At 44.2% G+C, this 14,165-nt stretch overlaps 2 protein-coding genes across 5 annotated transcripts in view; one reads left to right on the plus strand and one right to left on the minus strand.

Annotated features, from left to right (window-relative positions):
* Positions 1 to 14,165, plus strand: part of LOC126278199 (leucine-rich repeat-containing protein 24) — a 1,518,316-nt gene that overhangs the window by 933,101 nt on the left and 571,050 nt on the right. The window lies entirely within an intron of this gene.
* The window catches only part of LOC126278896 (rho GTPase-activating protein 17-like), a 30,839-nt gene continuing 30,239 nt past the window's right edge, over positions 13,566 to 14,165 (minus strand). The window contains exon 2 of the mRNA XM_049979171.1: positions 13,566 to 13,773. Within this exon, the coding sequence (XP_049835128.1) occupies positions 13,566 to 13,773 (208 nt within the window). The remainder of the gene's footprint in view (positions 13,774 to 14,165) is intronic.

The following is a 14,165-nucleotide window of genomic DNA, read 5'->3' on the forward strand; positions in this document are numbered from 1 at the left end:
GAATAATTGAATGATGGAAAAGTTCTGGTGAAATTTAGGTTATAATTCCACCAAACAAACACAGTTCACTCTCTGATCCATACCAATACGGTACTAAAAGTTTCAACCTGTTAATACCGATGCGGCGGCTGGCGGGCGGCATGATAGCGAGGCATGGAGCACACATACAACCACAGCTATGGCTCTTGACGTATCGACACTTTAATTCTTCTTAGCGTCGCAGTACTTTTCCATTTAGTGCCTATGGAATTTAGCCATGCTGTGTGGGCATTGGAACGGCATACCCGAGGCTCAGTGAAGCTACGTCTTCCAGGAGAGCCTCCTCGCTCCAGAACGTGTTGCTCAAACCTTTGCCAAACTCCAGCTACTACTGAGCCCGTTGTGCCGTGCAGTGCCCGCGCACATTTTCCCACGCTCGCCTGCCATCCACCTCTTACTGCTCCCTGACAAACCGGGTATTAACCAAAGGTTTTGCATTTTACATATCCTAACACATTGCCTACGTATGGACCAGACGCACAGTTACAATTTTAAACTTCTTACAACAGTTTCAAAATTTTTTACATTTCAATTCTATTACAATACTACTTGACATTTGACATAAACATTAGTATCCACATTGAAACTAATTTACAGTTTTCTTAACATAATGGCATGAAACAAAAAGAAATGTAATCAGAACATAAATTGCACATGTTTATCGTAAAGTCAGATGAAAAGAATTACTTATATGTACAATAGTACAGAGTCGTTGTTGTTAGAAATGGACCCATGTGTCTGTCTGTAGAAAGAGTGGGCAGTCTCCTTAAACCGATCGATGCCCTCCTGTTCTCCAGCTGCGTCGTGAAGGCAGCACGATGGAAAATTGCAAAGCACATGAAAAATCCTTCGTGGTGCCTTATTCTAGAGGGTTTCAGGTGACGGATCTGGGATTTTGCTGCATTACCGCTGACACCGGAAGTATAATCCATAACAGGTCGCCCGGGTTCCCGGGTTCGAATACCGGCGGGGTCAGGGATTTTCTCTGCCTCGTGATGGCTGGATGTTGTGTGATGTCCTTAGGTTAGCTAGGTTTAAGTAGTTCTAAGATCTAGGGGACTGATGACCATAGATGTTAAGTCCCATAGTGCTCAGAGCCATTTGAACCATAACAGGTCGCAGGAAGATCCTGTAGTTCGTGAGACCACAACTGACGAAGCTCACAGACCTTTCGTTAAGGAGGGGGCGTAGTGGCACGAGCCACTGTGACACCTTGCTACTAACTTCTTGAACTTGCCTCTGCCAAGTGGGTCAAGTGTCGAGAATGACGCCTACGTATTTTACCGACATGGTCCATGGAATCCGTTCGCCGAAAAATTCCACATCTGGGATGGTACAGTAGATGCTTCTTGCATAGTATCAGTGCCTGGCTTTTGGTGACATTAAACCGAAAGCGCCATCAGGGTCTCAAGCACATGAAGGGCTTCTTGAGAGCGTGTCGGGTAACCTACTTCTCATTATCAGTGCCACATCGTCTGTGTGATAATCCTCGAGATCGTGGGCAGGTCGGACGTACACAGGAAATAAAGTACTGGACCCAGCACCGATCACTGAGGAGCGCCATGATATGCATCATGCACGGTGCTGGTTGCTCCTCCGACAAGCGCAATGAATACGTTTCTCTGAAGATATGTTGACAACAGTGTGACGTAGGAGGATGAGAAGCGCAGCTGATAAAGCTTAAACGGCAACCCCTTGTGCCATGAGCTGTCGAACACACGAGCGACGTCCAAAAAGGCAGGAGCGCAGAATTCCTTGTTGATGAATGTTGTGGTCGCCTCTTCCACGACAGGATGTCAGGTCCTGCAGCACAGCAGGTCTCTACTAGATATCTTACGAGGTGTGGGTCGAAGGAGATGTGGTGAGGGGGGGGGGGGGAGGAATTCTTCATCTGCCAACGTCACTTCCCCTTTCGTATACCAGTTGCTTATGTTACGCAGGGAGAACAGTTTGCCAGGCTGCTGTATAATCTCTCTACTATCGCCAGATATACAGAAACGGGTAAAGGCATGCGTATTTATATACAGAGATGTAGAAACTGGCTGAATACAGCGTCGCGGTCGGCAACGTCTGTGTAAGACCACAAGTGTCTGTTGTTAGATCGGTTACTGGTACTACAACGGCAGGTTATCAAGATGTGAGTGAGCTTCAGCGATGGGACACAAATCTCCGAGGTAGCGATGATGTGGGGACTTTCCCGTACGACCGCGAAAATAAAGAATCCGGTAAAACATCACATCTCCGGCATCGCTGCGGTCGGGAATAGATAATACAAAAAAGGGACAAATGACGACTAAAGAGAATCGTTCAAGGTAACAGAAGTGCAACCCTTCCACAGTCTGCTTCAGATTTCAGTGCTATGCCCTCCCCAAATGTCAGCGTGCGAACCTTTCAACGAAACATCATAGATATGGGCTTTTGGGGCCGAAGGTCCACTCGTGCACCCTTCATGACTGCACGCTGCACGACACAAAGCCTTATGCTTCGGCCGGGCCCGTTAACACCGACATTGGACTATTGACAACTGGAAACATGTTGCCCGTCCGGACAAATCTCGTTTCAGTTTGTATCGAGCGGATGGAAGCATACGGGTATGGAGACAACCTCATGGATCGATGGATCCTGCTTGTCAGCAGGGGACTGTTCAAGTTGGAGGAGGGTCAGTAATGGTGTGGGGTGGTAGCAGTTAGAGTGACAGGGGACTCCTGAAACGTCTAGGTAGGACTCTGACAGGTGACGTATATGTAAGCATCCTGTCTCACACCTGCATCCTTTCAAGTCCAGTGTACATTCCTACGGACTGGGGAAATTCCAACAGGAGAATGCGACACTCCATAGGTCCAAAATTGCTACACAATGGCTCTAGGAAAACTCTTCAGAGTTCAAACACATCCGCTGGCCACCAGACTCCCCAGACACGAACATTATTGAGCATTTCTGCAACGTGCTGTTCAGAAGAGATCTCCGGATTTATGGACAGCCCTGCAGGATTCAAAGTGTCAGTTCCCTCCAGCACTATTTGAGACGTTTGTCGAGTCAATGCCACGTTGTGTTACGGCACTACTGCGTGCTCGCGGGGGACCCAAACGATATTAGGCAGGTATACCACATTCTTTGGCTCTTCAGTGTACATTCTCCCTTTCTAGCGTTCACCCCTGAGGTTGTTTTGCAGCAGTAGGCCATGCCCCTCTTCTGTCTCCCCTCCTCTTCATTTCCGTGTATGGCGTCCATCTCACATCACTCATTTGATGTGTGAGATTCTTGGTCGTCTCCGGCGGTTCTTGCCCTCGGCAGTTCCTTCTGCTACAGTTAATTTGATGTTATTGTCTCTCAAAATGTGACGTACGAATTGTCTCTTCTTATGTGGCTATTCTCGTATCCTGTAGTTTCCGCAGCACCTCATCATTGGGAACTCTGTTTTTTCTAGCTGATTTTCATCATTCTTCAGTAGTACTAAACTTCCAGGACTTCTGGCTGTTTTCTCTCTTGCTTTCGTACTGTTCAAGTTTCACAGCCGTATAGGGCCACACTCCAAACAAACGATTTCATGCTTGTTTGTGAGTAAGTGGACGCCTGCTTCTACCAGAGAGCGGAAACGAACTGTGTGGCAAAAAAAGTGAAGCAGCCATACATAAAGGTGGAAGCAAAATGACACTTGACGACTCAGCGAGGTATATGTTGTTATTTCCGCTACATCAAAATCAGCTTAAATTTACGGAGAACTTTTATATATGAACCCAGTTATCAGGTCTATTCCGTTATCAGTTATCAGTTATCCGTCTAGCCTGGATGCAACCACTGGTTCGATTGGGGAGGGTGTCATAAAGCGGTTTATTGCCTCTCTGGATGCAAGTTGGTACACAACTGTTGTAACTGGATCTTGATATCTGGTACCAGGACAAAGCTGAAGTCCGACTTGATCCCACACATGTTCTACCTGGGACAGACCTGTGGGCTTGCTAGCCATGGGAGTAGCTCATAACATCGCAAACGGTTCATAGCAACACTTGCCAAGCTCGTAGGAGCATTCTCCTGTTGAAAAACGAAACCACGATGCTGTCACATGAGTGGCAAGACGTGGAAATACAGGAAGTCCGTGAGGTACCGTGCTGCAGTCAGAAATCCCTCAATCACAAACAGCCATGAAGTGAGGTCGTACCTGATGCTCCTCTCAAAATGCAGAAACGCGATACACCGACCGAGCAAGGTGGCGCAGTGGATAGCACTCTGGACTCGCATTCGGGAGGACGACGGTTCAATCCCGCGTCCGGCTATCCTGATTTAGGTACTCAGTGATTTCCCTACATCTCTCCAGGCAAATGCCGGGATGGTTCCATAGAAAGGGCACGGCCGACTTCCTTCCCCGTCCTAACGTGATCCGACGAGACCGATGACCTTGCAGTTTGGTCTCTTCCCACAAACTCGCGTCCGGCCATGTTTTTCGTGTGGTTCACTTTTGTTGGTAGGCAGTGTAAACAACATAATAAAACGTCACTTTTTCTAAACCCTTTAATTGTGACCCACTGCGACGCAGAAGTTTTAAACTGGGTTAAAATATGCCTGAAAACTTACTCTCTACTGATGCAAAATCGTGGCGCCCTGGGACTCAGCAACGCTTCAAACAGCAAGAAGTCGTCACGTATGAAAAGAATCCCAGAGCTCAGAAATTCTTGTAAAGTGTATGGAGGGTTGATGATGTCACATTGTCCTCAAATGTCACCACAATTCTGCCCAATGTCAATTCTACCACACTGCGTCATAGATTCATCTCTCCAAATTATATACTCTTCAATATAGAGCCATTCGTACCTGTCTTGGAGCCATGCGATCAACGCCCGCTAACGCCCTTTTAATAGAAGCAGGGGAGATGCCCTTGAGCATTAGGTGCCAATTGTTATCGGACAAATTCTACATTCAAGGCATTGCCATTATGGAGAGTTCCGTCTATCAAATCAGAGACAGCATTTATCGACTGTGGATTGCATCCCAGAGAACGAATAAAGTGCCAGCCGTTTGTCCCAGCTTTGACACTTGGTCACCTGTCATACATACTATACGGCGTTCAGCGCATCTACCTGTTTTTGAATGCGATCTTCAGACGCTCTGCTCCCAGATCCCAGTCCATTATTTAAGTACGACCTGGCTGGACAGTACTAATGTCAACGTTGGCTTCAATCGTCTCGATCAAGCACAGTGGCCGGGTTTTCTCTGTGTATCTACCGATGGCTCCAAAATTCCGCAAGAAGAGTGTACAGGATGCGCCTTTTTCTGCCCTCAGATCCAGATCCGCAAAACCTTCAAACTGCCTACAAGCACTTCTATCTTTACGGCGGAGACAGTGGCAGTTTTGGAAGCACTTATGTTTGTCTCTAGCACTTCCTTCCCCAAGATATTGATAGTATCTGACTCGCAAAGCGTTCTTAAAAAAATTCAGTACAGTCGATGGAACAAAACAACCAACAGTTATATATTGGATGTGATATCTGAATATATTCGCAGCACACGCACGGGCAGGACGATCCATTTGTTGTGGTTACCTTCCCACTCTGGTATCCTCTATTATAATGAAGTTGATGCATTAGCCAAACAAGCGGCAACCTTAGTCACCGTCCTGGATCTGCACCTTCCTTATACAGACTACTTACGTGACGTCAAGGATCACGCAAGACAAAAATGGCAGGAAATGTGGAACTTTTCTCAACAGACAAAAGGCGGTTATTACGCCGTGCTACAACCTCGGATTCCTTCACAACCGTGGTTCATCAGGACACATCTGGACCGATCCACGATTTCCACCATCATAAGACTCCACTTCAATCATGCCTCTTTCTCACAACATCTACATTGGATCAACGTTTACAGTTCACCAGCATGTGAGTGTGATCCTGAGTCGGAAGCTGATGTCAACCACATCATATTTATGTGGCCCAAATTTGACCGTGAACGGTTGGTCTTTCTGAAGACATTGCTGAGTATGGGCTACCATCTTCCTCAGTCAGCTTCTTCTCTTTTGTGTACTAAAGACGTTCGTCTATATAAAGTGATAGTTAACTTCATCAAGAGTACTGGTCACAATCTGTAGATTTTAATCGTGTATGTAAATTATAAATATGTGTTCCTGATGAAGATATTTCAGAATTGGTGTGAATTAGTGAACTGTAAGCCAAGGCACTTTTAATTATTTTCCAATTCAGTTCAATTCAATTTTTAAAACATTATGTACAAACCTGTAACATTTAAGCTTTTTATTCTAGTAAATTTGCTTTTCTGTAATCATCATCATCATCATCATTTAAGACTGATTATGCCTTTCAGGGTTCAGTCTGGAGCATAGCCCCCTTATAGAATTCCTCCATGATCCCCTGTTCAGTGCTAACATTGGTGCCTCTTCTGATGTCAAGCCTATTACTTCAAAATCATTTTTAACCGAATCCAGGTACCTTCTCCTTGGTCTACCCCGAATCCTCCTACCCTCTACTGCTGAAGCCATGAGTCTCTTGGGTAACCCTGCTTCTCCCTTGCGTGTAACATGACCCCACCATCTAAGCCAGTTCGCCCTGACTGCTACATCTATAGAGTTCATTCCCAGTTTTTCTGCCCAATGCTACAGTGGACGTGACCCGCTACGGAAAGGTTGTCACACCTCTTATCCACATTTCACTGTCTTGATGCCCCTGTGATACAATTCAGAACGGCGGCAGCCAGCAGTGAAATCCTAAAATCATATGGTTGCTTAATGAGTGGTCCAGGAAAATGTTTCAGACACAGCGCCGCTCACAGCCGACGCGAAAAGGAGTGTGGAGGTGGCATAAGGGGCGACAACGTACCACTCCGTCCCTTCGCGCGTTGATTTCCATACATTTCGCGATCGAAAACAACAGTTCACAGTGCGATGAGTAACAGTGTAATGTTCTTGACAATCTTTGACACTTCCGACATTCTCGAACATTCTCTGAGGGCACTGCAGGGATGCAACTCAACTGCAAGTGACTGAACCCCAGTGGAATGGAGTGCTGCCGCAATATTTCCTCTGGTGTACTGCTTGGAATAACTAGGGACCATTAAAAATTATTCTACAAAATTTAAGAGTAAAGTTCTGAATTTCTGAGATTTATTTGTATGTTAGTTACATTTGTATGTCATATACTTCGGGTATTAATTTATTCTGTACTGTTTTTGGTTCAAGCAAAAGATGGAAATCGTATATCCGACTTGAAATGTTTGTCGCCAAAATCGAAAGCGGAAATTCTTTCCCTGGTTTTCTCCTACCACTCCAAACGCTGGCGTATAGTACACGATACTACAGGAGAAAGGGGAAACGGGTTCACGTCTTCCTCCACCGCTCTCCCATTCGTCTTACGCCTGTAAATACGATGGTAGTTGGCAAACAGGAGCAAAGTGGGAGTGAATAGTTCTTGTTATAAGCTATTTAGCCTCACGGCGTCACTAATTGCCTAATTAGCACTCTACTGACAAAGCTCTGCCCGCCAATTTCGTATGCTCCTACGTCTATAATACCTAACGCCGTACACCCTATAGAGATCGCTTTTCATGCTGCTGTACTGACTCTGGTATTTTTCCTTATTTCTGTTGATATTTGCAAATAGGAAAAATACATTTCAAGCATCAACCATCCCTGTTTGGCTTGTCACAATCTGGCATATAAACTCCTTTGCATGAGATGGATTAAAGGTTCAACGGTCAGACCACTTCGAAGATTTTTTGGTTTTCGCGTGGACTCTTGTCTTTGTTACAGTTTCTACTTCCGATGATAGGAACCTTGCCTCACGTCAGCAGTCAAATGGCGGAAATTGTACGAAAATTTTGCATGACTTCTATCTCTCGGTGTCGTAACCTAGGCCCCGGGTTTTTAAGAGATGAAACTTCGATTTGGAAGGTGGCAAGGGCAAATAAGTGCGAGAACTATGGTACAATCGAATCAACAGCTCATGCATCCACGCTGTTGGCAAGACTATTATATAGAATAATGGAAAAGAATACTGGGGATCTGTTAAATGACGATCAGTTTGGCTCATGGATAGGTAAAGGCACGAGAAAGACAGTTCTGACGTTGCGCTTGATAGTGGAAGCAAGACTAAAGAGAAATAAAGACACAGTAATTGGATATATCTCATTAACTGTGACTTTTCCGTCAGTTCTTGGGAGAATATTTCATAGGATATAAACGAAAACACTCCCAACACTGGTGTACTATTCTAGAATGTTATAGAATATTAGACCAGTGTTGTGTGCCTTCTATGAGGGTACATATGTCGACAGATATTCGAAATTCTGAGAAAAACAGGGGTGAGCTACAAGGAGTGACGTTAACATACAACATCTACAAGAAGCCAGACACCCCATTAAGACTGGAATATCAAGAATGAAGTGCTCGGTTTAAAAAGGGCACAAGACAAGGGGTCAGTCCCTCACCTCCACTGTTAAATCTATACATCGAAGAAATAATGACGGAAATAAAAGAAAGGTTCGAGAGTGGGATTAAGATTCAGGGTGAAAGGATATCACTGACAAGATCCGATGATGACATTACTATCCCCAGTTAAAGTGAAGAAGGATTAGAGGATCTGCTGGGCGGAATGAACAGTCTAATCAGTACAGAATATGGATTGAGAGTAAAACGGAAAAAGACAAAAGTAATGAGAAGTAGCATAAATGAGAGAATCGAGGAGGTTAACATCAGAATTGGTGATGGCTAAGTTGGTGTAGTTACGGAATTCTGCTTCCTTGGTAGCGTAATAACCCGAAACTGACGAAACAAGCCGATTCCCACAGCCGGAAAGGGCATTCCTGTTGTCACACATTGCTCTCAGTCTGAAGAAATTGCTGAGAATGAACGTTTGGAGCACAGAAGTGTGACATGGACTGTGGGGAAACAGCAACAGTGGATAGTAGAAGCGTTTGAGTCGTTGTGCTACAAAAGAATGTCGATAATTAATTAGTGTGATAACATAAGGAATCGGTGAAGAAAGGAACATACGAATGAGAATACTGGGAAATCCCATATGTCCAAAAAAATAAAGTTTCAGAAAGTACAAAAACTTTCCACATCTTAAAATTATGCCTAAATTAAGTTTTTCTTCGATATTTCTTAAAATGAATGTGGTAGGGACAATGCCAATGTACTGTAGACCAACTTGATAAATTTCCTAGACGTTAAGTTAAAATTTATGTAACAAACATGTGGGTTTTATCATTATTTAATAAATAAGCATAAAGCATCGTTTAATTCATATTTTATTGCTAATATTGACAAAAATCGAACAGATTTTGCCTATTTTCCATTCTCTTCGGCATTATACTCCATACATGGCTCATTATTTGACACATTTTGGCCAGATGCACATGTCGAGTAGAAGTTCTGGATGATCTCTTCTTTTAGTGGGAATGATAGGAATAGTCGCAGGTCATGTATATTATTTTCTCTTATAGGCATATAACCTTCATAAGACTGACTTACAGGGCTCGGTGCAATTACCAACGGTTCAACCTACTAGAAAGTGTGCTTTTCTGCTCCATCAGTGAATGACCTAACTTTAATAATACCACAACTTTCATGTGAATAGCAGAATTGCGCTTAATGTGTTACACGAATGTTCTGTTTTTTTTTTTTTTTTTTTTTTTTTTTTTTTTTTTTTTTTTTTTTTTTTTTTTGTGTGTGGCCCTTCCTTGAATCTGAACGCAAGTACCATTTTCCCGGCAGACATTTGGCCACCATTCCTTGAAATTTAAGAGCTGTTGAAAGGTGGCTACACTGAGTCACAGCGCCAGAGATTGCGCCAAAGAGTATTATTCAGCCGCCTCCACTGGCAGTTGCAACTGAGAAGTTGCTGTGGGCAGTTGTAGTTCTGAGGTAGGCGTGATCAGTGCTTGTTGAAACGATGTCGATAGAGTACTAGTTGTGAGCATGTCGTGTGCAGTTGTTCTGATGGGCTAGACAGCCGATGCTGTTCGATTGGGGATGTTGTAATTATCAATTTTTCGTCAATGTATATGAGGTAATTAAAGCATTTTTGTATTTTAAATTTGGTAAATAACAGTGCCTCTTGCTCACAGGTTCAGTCAACAAAGCATCTGGCTTGTGTTCATGTATTGGAGTGTAATTCTGGTTTCTATGTGCAATCAAAATATATCTGTTTTTTTTTTTTAATTACTTCATTGTAAATGGCGTTTAAAGCATCTTGTCGTATTGAGGAATAACCGTGCCAGATGTGTACGTTGAATCACACTTCCACACACAGAACAGTTACACTTATGCTTTCTTGTTTCGTAGCTTTTATAGTTTCTGGGGACTTAATCAATTGTGTTAAAGGAATTTCCTTTCATTCTTTGTGGTTATTCTATGCAGTCAGATTGCATACTAATATTATTCAGGGCCAACCGGTTAGGAGACTGCGTAACCGGACAAACAGAGATTAAAATTAAAATTATTAGCATTTTATTAAATTAAGTCCCCATGCACTGTTTCTGGTATTTTCGCTTCAAATTTCATGTTTGTCGTGTACACTACTGTTAATATTCTTTCAGAAAATATATCCTATCCATCTTTCTAATTTTTCTTTTTAACATGTTGAAATCTCTACCCTACGGAAGGTAAGAGTGACCTCTTATTTGAAAACAATGGGTTCAGAACTGAAATCTTCCGTGTCCCATTTGCACTGAACAAAATCTCACCATTTCACATTCATTATTTTATACTCCGCAAGAGTCGGAGAAGAACTGAAGGTGTTTAACGTGTTGTAAAACATATTCAATGATATTACCAAATGAAATTGAGCAACTTTACTCCGTGCTATTCCTTCATTATTGAGGTAAAACGTTGGTCCTACTCCTTCATTATAGAGGTAAGAAAACCAAGCGCTTCCACTCCGTAAGACACGTACATTAAAGACATTTTCTGAAAGCTGAAACTTTTGTTGTATTGATATCTTATTCAATTGCAGGTTTGGCATAAAATCAAACGAGAGGCATCCAACGGTAGGACCTGTTCCATTTTTATGTTTAACTATATGTAACTTCTTGAAGCATTTATCAGCTCTCCGCTTGTGAACTATTACCTCAACTGTTGTTGTCCCTGTAGCAGTGATAAATGTATTTTAATTTTGAAGGAATACTGAGAGGTTAGAACTCACCTGTGGTCATAACTATGGTGGTTTGGTTGCACTGTATCCCAATTCCGATTTATATATGCCTCATTTTATATTCTACCTTCGTTTTATGGCCATGTTTTTTGAAAACTCCACAGCACTCTTCCTTTGGTTCATTATTCACTGATATTTGTCACTTTTTATTTCCTGATATTTGTCACATTCATCACCAGTTTCTGACGTTTACCAACGGTAACAATAGAAGTCGATTAAACCAAAGAGTAAGAGGCAATGTAGATTGTTGCCTCTGTATAAAACAGCGCTGACTACCTGAAATTTTGTGAAGGCCTATATTTCTTCGATGTAGGTAGTACAATGGCTACATAACAACACAGAAAACGCCGGAACATATGGGGTTTCAGTGTATTAGGATTGGCTCATGTGTTTGTTGTACGAAACCGTAAGTAAGTGAATTTTGGCAAAAAATGGACATGTGAAGTTTCTGAGCATTCCTATTCATGCTGAAAACAAAGACAAGAAGAAGGGAGAGGATAGTACATGTGTCAAGACATCAGCGAACGGACAGTGTGGCCGTGCGGTTCTAGGCGCTTCAGTCTGGAACCACGTGACCGCTACGGTCGCAGGTTCGAATCCTGCGTTGGGCATGGATGTGTGTGATGTCCTTAGGTTAGGTAGGTTTAAGTAGTTCTAAGTTCTAGGGGACTGATGACCACAGATGTTAAGTCCCATATTGGTCAGAGCCATTTGAACCATTTTGAACATCAGCGAATAACCTGCACGGTGAAACTTCCTGGCAGATTAAAGCTGTGTGTCGGACCGAGACTCGAACTCGGGATCTTTGACTTTCGCGGGCAAGTGCTCTACCATCTGAGCTACCCAAGCACGACTCACGCCTCATACTCACAGCTTTACTTCGCCTCCTAGTTTCCTAACTTTACACAATCTCTGCTGCGAACCTTGCAGAACTAGAACTCCTGCAAGAAAGGATATTGCGGATACATGGCTTGGCCACAGCCTGGGAGATGTTTCTGGAAAACTCCATGGTACTACAAGATGCTTAAAGGATTAGAACTGTAGGGGAAGAGATAGGAATACATCGAGAACTTAACTGAGGATATCTGTGAGCTAATCTCCCATAAGGTGCGGTAACAAAAATGGTATAAATGGTTCTGAGCACTATGTGACTCAACTGCTGACGTCATCAGTCGCCTAGAACTTTGAACTAGTTAAACCTAACTAACATAAGGACATCACACACATCCGTGCCCGAGGCAGGATTCGAAACTGAGACCGTAGTGGTCCGCGTTTCCAGACCATAGCGCCTAGAACCGCTCGGCCACCCCTGCCGGTGGTGCGGTAACAGAACTACAACACAGTAGTGCTTAAAATTCGAGTACAAAACGAACTTTAGTAGCCAGAGCAAACTATTCTCCCCTACACCAAGTCATGGGATGGCGTTTTTCCATCAGTAGCCGTCCATGTGAAAAGAAACAAAGACACTTTCGTATGAACGTGTGGGGTGTGGTCTTGCGGACATGTCCTAGAGAACAGACACCACACATTGATGCAACTCATTGCCTTGAAGGTCAACGAATCCACCACCTTCGGAGCAGATGCACATTTGCGTTCCATCTTTTGTGGAAATTTCAAGGAGGACATGGACAGGACTGGCGGTGGGTGGCACTAGGTGGGGATGTGGGTCGTAGAAAGGCCTGCTGAGAAAGTCCGCGCAGTTGCCCAGTGGTTATTGCAAAGTCCCTAGTAAGCAGGAGATTTCTGTTTCAAACCAGGGTCCTGCACACATTTTCAATTATCGGCTCTGATTCCGGAAGCAGCTGACATCAATAGTCACTTCTCTCTCTTTCTCTTTCATCCCCGCACACCTTCAATTTACATAAAGACACTTTTGCTTCGACATCCAGCAATCAGTACAACGACTTTTATTCTACTGTTATTCCACATCTTTCAGCTTGGACTTATTTGTAAGAACTTGAGTTATGTCCCCACTTACTGCAACCCTGTTGGCGCTGTCATTGAAAGAGGACGCAATACGGGTGGAACAATTATTCCTTTTCGAAAGAGTGATCATTTGCGAGTTCGGTTACACGAAGAATATTTTTTCAAAATATGTGTATCTCTCTGTCTCTTTCTAGCTCGACATTCACTTTTCTTTAGCACTGACGCTTCCACGAAGGCGTCTGCAGACGTATCACACTCTTTGAGCACGAGGAGGGGGACTGGAAGGAGGGGGGAGGGGAGGTGAGATGGAGGAGCTTTTGAGGGAGTCGTCTCTTTGAGAAGTCCGGGGCAAGCTGGAAGAGAACCCCGACAAAAGGTGGGGGGAGGCACGGAAGGGAAGGCGCGACGGCGCTGAACTGCCGCGCCGCGGTGCGTAGCGAGTCATACAAAGAAGGAGGGAGGCTGACGCATTGCGGGCTGCGGCGGGCCCTTTGAGCCGGCGATCATTACTCGAACTCGCAGAAAGAACACAAAGCGCGCGGCCGCTAGGTGCGCCGCCGGCGGATTTCCCCGCGGGGAACCTGCTGCTGCTGCTGCTGCTGCAGGCGCCGCCAGAGATGGGTTTCTGCGCGAGAGCGAGGGCGTCTGGCTGCGAAAGGAGGATCTGCGCATTTGTTTCATCATGAAGATTGCGGTCGACGCCGAAACGCTGCGCCAAAGAGTATCAACGCACTTGCCATTTACAAGTGTACACACATGTACACGTTCTTCATACTCTTCAAGCTATCGTCTGAGGCCAGAGGATCTGAATTACCCAGATGGTGCTGTGTCGTAGGATGTGGTAATGCAATGCCTGGCTTCTAAATTCCGCTCGCGGTATGAACTTTAGTTGATTGCGGAAAGCTCGTGCAACGACTACGTGCTACAGTTATCACGGGTACAAGTACCTCTGAATTCCTGAAGCAAGTTTCTAATGTTCACTCATTCATCTGTCGTGGAAGAAGCTCATATCTGACGCTCAGAAGGAGAGAAACTTCGCTC

The sequence above is a fragment of the Schistocerca gregaria genome, chromosome 6 (genome assembly GCF_023897955.1).
Source record: "Schistocerca gregaria isolate iqSchGreg1 chromosome 6, iqSchGreg1.2, whole genome shotgun sequence".
Lineage (NCBI taxonomy): Eukaryota > Metazoa > Arthropoda > Insecta > Orthoptera > Acrididae > Schistocerca > Schistocerca gregaria.